Source organism: Mytilus edulis, chromosome 14, assembly GCF_963676685.1.
Source record: "Mytilus edulis chromosome 14, xbMytEdul2.2, whole genome shotgun sequence".
Lineage (NCBI taxonomy): Eukaryota > Metazoa > Mollusca > Bivalvia > Mytilida > Mytilidae > Mytilus > Mytilus edulis.
The window spans coordinates 9,504,592-9,513,847 of NC_092357.1; the positions used below are offsets into that span (position 1 = coordinate 9,504,592).

Sequence of the window (9,256 nt, forward strand, 5' to 3'; positions counted from 1 at the left end):
CAGTTAATGTAATGAGTTTTACTTACAAAAACGATGTTGTTTGGGGCTTTATCTGCGGGGACAACAACATATTTGTCATGGAGGTAGGATAGGTCTTTTGCAATTGTTTAGAATATGAGATTGATAAGTAATTAAACCTACATGACATTTGTAGGTCTCCGGATCCATTGTACCGAGTAAAAATTAAGGTATCAATATATGTACGCTGCTCCTGAACATTGCCATTAATGGTAAAAGCTATCGTCTAAGTGATTTCATTGATTGTGAGCTTGCTGGGAACGTTCATGATCATTACATTTGCTGTAAGAACTTCCCTTGCTGTGAGCCTGCCGTTAGAACGTTCAGGGTGTGAACTTCCACTTAGGACGTCCGTAGTCATACATTTGTTAGAAGCCATCAACCGGAGTTTTTTTAAATTCGTTCCTGGCCATAATCTGGACTCTAAGAACATATGTTCTCATCACTAATTCAAACAGCAATTTTATTTTCCATTGGTTGAGCAACAATTGCAAGTATGAGGATATTCGATTTCTAGATTTTCCTGGTCTACTAGTCCCCAAACAAACTTTGTTCGTTGATTGTTTAAATTCTAGAGTTTCTACGTTCAAATAATTTACATAAATTAGCATCTTAGGAAAAATAAACAATTCACAATATGTTATCACTTTTCTTTGTCGCTAGTGAATGTTTCAAACGGCATGATCTTATAATATTGGGTCATACGGTGCAGAAAAACTGGTACTTTCATTATATTAAAGGTACACATGTATTAGTAAGCGTCATCTTACTTACATCAGTTTTAAACCTATTTCTCATTAAGTAAGCATGCCTTTTGTGTTAAATTGAAATGTCTGCGAATCGTTTAATTTTGTACATGTTAGTATGACTTCACGTGCCAGCGCCAAACTATAACTTCAGTCAGAATGTAAAAACAACATTGATCAAAAACCAAAAGAAGAAATACATGTCTTTAAAGGTGAAATGCAAAGGTGTTTTATATTTCAATCAATTGATAGAAATAAATACTAAAAAACATAAAGGAAGTGATTTGTGTGTCCTCGTATTACTGATAAAACTGGTAACTTTTTGTTGACCGGGAAAAGTGCAACATGATTATCTCCCTTTGTTTTGGAATCCTTGTGACGTCAGCTGTGTCCTTCCATTCGGAATATAAACAAACAGTGAAACACGTGGAAACAATTACAAAACTATTAAGTTAACTATGGATTATCGAATCACAGACGATGAACATGAACAAGAAGACATTCCTGAAGTTAACTTAGCGATGTCAGTACAACCGTACATGTATGAACCCGTAATGAACCCGTAATTCAGAGGATTACGGGTGCTGAATCGCATGAACTTGATGTCACTGATGATGAAGAATACGACAGTTCTACATCCGACGTAGAAGATGGAAGTAAAAAATTAGATATGTCAACAGCCCGGCGGCTTCAAAATATATCATGGTACGTAAATTGTTTATTAAAGAATACAGACGCATTTTGTAATCATAATATAATGATAAGTAGGTAGTCCAACACAGCATACATTGCGACCTTTCTTCTTCTATTCACTTTTGGTATATTCTATCCGATGATTATATACTGCGAGGGGTAAGGGAACAAGGGTAGGAACAGAGAGCAGTGGATATTAAATTTTAAGTACGTACAGGTTTAGGGAAGAGGGAATTTGGGGATGGACAGGAGTTCCTTGTTATTTCCTGTCCATTCCCTCTTACATGTAGGAAAACATGGTGACAATTGGCAATGTCTCTTGTTGTGTTAATTGAATGCAAAATTTAAAGAAGGCCTAAAATGGAAATTCTCTTCACTGAGGAACCCTCAGAGGAACCTCTCTATATATTTGTCATTATCTTTTGAAGTATCAGAAAATATATCGTGGTAATACTAAAATAAATGAAATTGTACAGTGAACATGTGTATTATTATCATGTAAAATGTACCTGTATAAGTATATGTGTGTGTGGGGGTGTGGATGTAGACTTTGAATTATTGAGTTCAACATCTCTTCTAAAAATATTTGTTCAATCAGTTTTTATTTTGAACAAATTTTACAACATCATAGTACTTGTTAATGTTGGTGTGATCATTGACACATCTGGATCATTATGTACAGTACACACATGTATATTTTAAAAGGTTCGGACCCTGAGGGCAGGTGTTAGGTCGGAAGTTTTAATAAATTTAAAGTTGTGGTTTATTTTATATACATGTATATATGTTTTTTTTTATCTAGTATTACAGTCATGACAGTGGCTGACTTTAAGGGGGAAAAAATGTAATTTGAATTTCCTTCTCAATTAATCATTGTTGGTTGATCATGATTTCTAAAGATGTATTACTGTGGTACAAAAAAAAATGTACTCTTGATTAAATTAAGAACATATTTGCTTGAACATATGGATTCTCTGTAAAGAACACCATCTCATGATTATCAAGTTGTTAATGAAAAATCATGGCTTTTATACATGTACTTGTAATCAATTGCATATTGTTACATACATGTACCTAAGATACATGTAAAATTATAATGGAATTTGGGAATATGTACAGTACATTATATTTCCCATAAAGCCCAAGTTGATCGTTTTTAAGCACTTACAGAGTTAATTACAGTGGCGGATCTGGAAATTTTCATAAGTAGGGGCCTACTGACTGCTTAAGAGAGGTCCCGCTCCGGTCATGCTTCAGTGATTCCCTGTACAATCAATGAAATTTTTCCACGAAAAAGAATCTGCTTCTGATATAAATATATTTCATCTATTGAGAAACCCCCCTTAAAACCATACTGTCTTGTACATGTTGTTTATAGAACATGCTATAAACATGTGACAATTCTGCCTTCAGTCAATACTTGTACCTAATATAATTGTACAACTCCATGATTTTAGAGTATATTGTAAAATTCATATTTTGTTATCTTCTATTATGTATAGGTGCAAGTGTCAGAATTGTTCCTTAATGCCCACTGTACAAGAGTCCAAGTGCTGTCAAGAAACTAACATTGTAGATGGAAAAATTGAGGAGGCTGCCATCACATGTATTACTCACCATGAGGGATTTGTGGCAAACTGTCTAAACATTTTGTCTTGGAAACTTCATATTATGAATACCTACAAGAAAATGGTCCATTTAATCCAAACCAAATGATTCATGAGTAAGTATACTGTCACATGGCTAATGCAAGTGGAAAATTACCCTTCATTATACACTAACATGTATCATTTGTACTTTATTTTTAGATTTGCTATCACAAATCAGTCACTTAGTCAATTACCATATGCCTGTACATGTATGAAATCTAGTTTTTGTTGAGCCTGCGACTTCTGTGCCAGAAAGCTTTACAAAAGGATAGGGATCATGAGGCGGGATGATAAGCTAACTTCTTAAAAATAAAAGCTTTATAGTTCAGAAGGTTGAAGACCTGGATGCTTCATACTTTATTCAGATGTGTCATGATGTTAAGTTTCTGTCTGTCATACATGTATGTCCATTATCCTCGACCTCATTTTCATTGTTCAGTGATGTTTGTAATGTTAAAAAAATCTTTCTTATTAAATAGGATAACCGTTTTTGTTATGTGCGTACCTTGCAAGATCCTCATGCCTGTCAGATGTGAGACAACTTTCACGTCACCTCAACCTCAATTCATTGATCAGTGAGCAAGGTTAAGTTGTGGTGGTAAAGTCCATATCTATAATAGATAAAGTATATTTGGTGTATGTGAAAGGACTGAAAGGTGAACATGTCTAGCTTGCAATAGTCATCTGACCTTGACCTCAATTTCATGGATTAATGGTCAAAGTTAATTGTTTGAGTTTTTGTCTTTTTTTCTAATACTATATGCAATAGATCAACTATATTTGGTATATAGAAATATTTAATACCAGTCGCACAGGTTTTATTTGACATTAACCTCATTTTCACAGTTCATTGCTCAGTGTAAAGTTTTTGTGTTTTGGTATGTTTTTTCTTAAACTATTTAAGCAATAAGTCAACTATATTTGTTAAATTTGTTGTATGGAAGAATTTTTAGCTGTGTATGTTTGACTGGTATGGTTCATTTGACCTTGACCTCATTTTTATGGTTCAAAATCATATCAATGATAAGAAAAGAAGGCAAGACATTTCAGTGTGTGCACTCTTATTTGTTCTTGGACGCTGGAGTTAATATATTACAGATTCCAGAAAGAATTTTTTACTATATTTTAAAATCCTCAACAATGTTCAAAAGAATAAATAAACATTAATAGGTTTTTTTTTCAAGAAAATTAATAAGTATGGTTATACATTAAGTCATTTTGGGGGCCGTTAAAAGCTTGCTGTCAGTGTGAGCAAGGGGCCATGTTGGAAGACCGTTCTTTGACTTTTAATAGTTTATTTACTACAAATTGTGACTTGGATGGAGAATTGTCACATTTGCACTCATACCGCATCTTGTTTCCTTGAATAAAAAAGATGAGCCATCATCATGTGTGTAAGAATATATATTGTTGACAGCAGCAAAACAACAAAAATAACTAAGACAGTAATACTGAATACTTTCTTGTTTTCAGACATTACAGATATTTGGCATATAGAAGGTTTAACAGGTGGATTTACCGTGTACTTGGAAAACACAGAAGAGTTGTTTTGCCATCATGTGTTGTTGGCAAAATAAGGGAACAGTTCCCAGCTGAACAATATACAGGCTTTAAATACCCAAAATGACTACACATATTATATTACTATGATAATAAAATCTTTATCACATTTATTCATTATTAAATCTATTGACATGTTGTTGAATCACATTCTCCTTTTCTTGTCTGTTTGCTAAGAGAGGTGGCACAACCAGTCTTTTGTCAACTGCTGCTATATCTAATAAAGGCAACATTAGTATACCGCTGTTCAAACTCATAAATCCATGGACAAAAAACAAAATCGGGGTAACAAACTAAAACTGACGGAAACGCATAAATATAGGAGAGAACAACGACACAACACTACAATGTAACTAGCACACACAGAAACGGACCAAGCATCAGACAAAATCCCACGAGAATAACAAATATAACATCAAAACCAAATACATGAATTTGGGATAGACAAGTACCGTGACACGTCTTATCGCAAAGTCAATTTACACTAAAAAAAATAAGAGAAAACAAAGGCACTCTTGTAAGATGGATATGTTTCTCGATATAGCAGCAGCTCTTCCATCAGTTCATCAACATAACCTTTAAATGTAAAATTGTAAATAAACTAATCATGCTAATGAACATAGGAACAAAAAAAAAAACTTGAATCGTTCAGAATGTCCATCATAGCTGATACTAGTAATTATGGAGAACTTTCAATTTTTTTTTTAAATGCAGAGCATTGTCTTATATATATTATAACCATGACACCCATATAAATTACAGATAGAAAGAAAAATCTTACAATGTCAGATATTTTTAAGATGTAAAAATCTACATACACTTACATTTCACAATGCATTTTGCAAAAATATTGTCTGACAACTATTTATAGGAGTTATTATCATGAATTAGTTTTTTACAGTTCTTCCATTTTGACTTGTCATTTTGACACTTTTTATTGTTCTAGATACTACAAGTTACCATGGTTATCAGCTGATAAGAAATAAAACATATAAAAAAAAGCTGAAAAAAAACTGTGAGCTATTGCTCACTGATGATACATCTGCGTAAATATTTCAGTAAAACCAGTTATAGCTAGTTGTTCGGTGTAAGCCAAGGCTCAGTGTTGAAGACCGTACCTTGACCTATGATGGTTTTATATTTTAATTTGTTATTTGGATGGAGACTTGTTTCATTGGCACTCATACCACATCTTCCTATATCTATTATGTGGAAAAATCTTACCGAAAGTTTGTTTGACTTTAACCTCCTTAGCAATTGCATCACCTTTCCTTCCTTTTGGATAGTATATACTAAATTGAGGTCTTCCTTCTGCTGTAGTTGCCTGACTCTACTGGTGTTTTCATGAAAGTGCAGCACACTTAAGAAAAGTCTGAAAAATTTGCAATGTATATATGTTGGATTACATTTTAAAATTACTATCACATTATTTGATGAAAATAATTTGAAGGTGGCTTCTCATGTATAAACATGCAAAATTATACAGAAACATATTGGTATTAAAGTATATTTTTTTAAATGATACATAGTGGTACAAACATGATCAATCTGGATCTTATATATATATGCCTGTCTCTGGCCAGGAGCCCTCAATTCAGTAGTTTGAAGTCCATTGCAGTTTGATATGTGACTATATTATCTTATAATTACATTAGATGTATGTTTCATAATAATACTTTATTCTGATTGAATTAAAAAATATATACAATTCGTTTTTCCGTGATCATAGCTAAAAAATGTAATTATAAGCATTGAATGCTTTTTTTGTAACTTCATAGGGTTGTAAAAGCGTTGACCGTGCGCACATTTTTAGAATGAACTTCACAAAATGTACTTCGTTCAACACTTTTACACCCCAATGAAGTTAAAAAAAGAAGCATTCAATTCTTAATTAAAGTATAAATTTGTGGCAGCAACTGAGGAAATGAGGTTCAAACCTTCTTATGGAAATTAACAATTTAATCAATAAAGCAAACAAAAAAAGTGAAAAATGAATTAAATTGAAATGAATGTAATGAGAATGATTGCAAGAATATATTTGTTCAGTATGCAAGTGTTTTTATACAACTGCAAAAAATGAAAAAAAACTTTTGGTGGTTTACATTTTTTGTAATTGTATCAATTCATCGTCATAAGCGTCCACCGAAGACAGATGGTTTCTCTAATCACTAATGGAAGATTTGGATTGATTTTGGGGCTTATGGTCCAACTGTTTAGGAATTGGGGCCCAAAAAGGGGGGTCCAAATATGCATTTTTGTCTTTTCCAGACAATAACTTGCCTGGAAGTGTATGGATCTCTCTGAAATTTGACCATAAGGTTCAATACCAGAAAGGAAAGGTTGGAATAGATTTTGGGGGTATGGCCCTCACTGTTAAGGAATCAGGAGAAAAAACACTACTTTTCTATGTTGCTTATTTCTTGACCAATTTAAAAGGGGTTTTATTCTTGAATTCTTAGGATTCTTTAATATGCTGAATCTAACAGTGTATCAAGTTTCTGGATTGAGGGCCCCTTTTAAAAAATGGTCCACGTTGAGGTCCAAAGGGTCCATAATTAAACTTTGTTTGAATTCATCAAAAATTGAACTCTTGGGGTTCTTTGATATCCCGAATCTAACCTTATTTAGATATTTAAATTTAGGCCCTGTTTTCAAATTGGTCTGTATTAAGGTCCAAAGGCAAAGGGTAAAAAAATAATCTTGTTTCATATCAACAAAAAATAAATTTTTGGGGTTCTTTAATATAGTCTAAATTTTAATGTGTATTTGAATTTTTGATTATGGGCCCAGTTTTCAAGTTGGTCCAAATCAAGGTCCAAAATTAAGCTGTGTTTGATTTCAACAAAAATGGAATGTATGGGGTACTTTGATATGCTGTCAGAATCTAACCATGAATTTAGATTTTGGATATTGGACCATAATAGGTAAATGTCTAGTTTAAAAAATTTCAGTTCTTAGACCACATTCATTCTGTGTCCAAAACCTAAGTTGTGTCAAATATTTAATCACAATCAAAATTCAGAGCTGTATTAAGCTTGAATGTTGTGTCCATATTTGCCTCAACTATTAAGGGTTTGACATCTGCAGTCGTATCAAGCTGTGCCCTGCAGAACATTTTATTAATTAGGCTAAGTGTTCAAATGTTACAAACCTTGCCCTCATTTGCCAGTAGAAGAAATGTGTTGACTTTGGAGCAAAGTAGCAAACAATGTTGTGAAACGACTCCATCCCAGATGTCTGTTCTGCTGGTGATAACTTCTTGATGTCTTTTAACAACATTCGTCCACATATTACTTTTTCAAGTTCTATGTAGGCAGGTGATCCTATATTAAAATGAAAAGGATATTACTTATTCAAAGTATTGTCTATTCATATTTGATTACTAGTACAATGTACATACTTCTTTTTGCAGATTCAGTAAAAATTAAATCTACAATAAAAGAGGGTTGCAGTGGGGGTACCTTTATGATGAATAACAGTAAAATTTCTTGCCAAATGAAGTTAATGGTAATTTTTAGTGTATGATGATAAAATGTACACTTTCTTTTAGATGATAAAAACATCAACTGACCTTGAAGAATCACATTATTTTTTTCCAAAAAAATTGGTAACAATAACTATTTGAGACCTCTGACGAATCATGATAAGGATATTATGATACAAACAGTAGCCGAAATGAATGTTTGACGCCCGACGTTAAAAGGCATTACTACCAGCATAAAGAAGCACTGAATTTCTAAAATAAGTGTTTTGATAAACATGATAAATAGAACTTAAAATAAACAGTTAATTTTTTTTTGTTTCAATATCAATACAATGTAAACTATATTTGTAAATTTATAAAATAATATGACTTAAAAGTTAATGTGTTGTCTGAGATAAATTTTACATATTGAGCATGTTGAGATGCCATAAACTTATAAATTAACTGTTTACCCATTTTGATCCATTCTCTATCTTCCAAGGGTCCATGTAAGCAATTAGGAAACAGGTCACCATGACCGTCATTGACATTAGCACAATGTTTCAATACAGACTGCCACTTCTGTACCAACTCCTAACCATTACCATTGCTACTTGCAGCACACCAATACATATGGTTACTGATTGACCTAGACCATCTTGCAATGCTCTGGTATCCCTTTTTTGATGACTTCCCTTTCAGTTCCAACTTCTTGTAAATTCATGTTAAAAGTTTGATGATGATGATAGTTACAGTGTAAATATATTGTCCCAGTTTGGCTATACCTTTTTGATAAATGAACTTTTCATTTTTTAATAACAATAGAACTTATTATATATATAGTTTTTTAAGATACAACAATAATTTTGGCTTAAATCACTGTTTATACATTTGTAAAATGTAGTTAATTTTATTATGTAACAATAATATAAAAGCCAAAAGGTGTATATGCAAGAAAAATGTATATAGTTCTGCTCTTATTAGACAAGCTAGATGTACAGTTTTTTTCCTTGGGAGTTGTTTCCCTTTGAAAATAAATCTTAACATCAACCCAAATTTAATAACTTGTTTGATTAGTTGAAAGAAATACAAATGAATGTATCAATTTGATTGCAGTGAATTCTTTG

General features: G+C 32.5%; 1 protein-coding gene and 1 long non-coding RNA gene across 2 annotated transcripts; one reads left to right on the forward strand and one right to left on the reverse strand.

Moving 5' to 3' along the window:
• The first annotated feature begins 1,147 nt into the window (after positions 1-1,147).
• Positions 1,148-4,779, forward strand: LOC139502652 (uncharacterized). Its single transcript, XR_011658906.1, has 3 exons — positions 1,148-1,469; positions 2,960-3,180; positions 4,580-4,779. It is a non-coding gene; the product is annotated as an uncharacterized lncRNA (long non-coding RNA).
• A 393-nt stretch (positions 4,780-5,172) lies between these two features.
• Positions 5,173-8,850, reverse strand: LOC139502653 (uncharacterized). The gene is made up of 4 exons (XM_071292180.1): positions 8,603-8,850; positions 7,818-7,989; positions 5,891-6,038; positions 5,173-5,242 (listed from the first exon to the last, which is right to left on the reverse strand). Exons 1-4 carry the CDS (start codon positions 8,604-8,606, stop codon positions 5,225-5,227), a joined length of 342 nt encoding a protein of 113 aa, XP_071148281.1. The 5' UTR covers positions 8,607-8,850; the 3' UTR covers positions 5,173-5,224.
• Positions 8,851-9,256: the final 406 nt, after the last annotated feature.

Coding starts and splice junctions, on each gene's coding strand:
- LOC139502653 (XM_071292180.1), bottom strand. Junction 6,039..7,817: donor TACTGGCAAATGAGGGCAAG/GTTTGTAACATT, acceptor CAAATTTTTCAG/ACTTTTCTTAAGTGTGCTGC.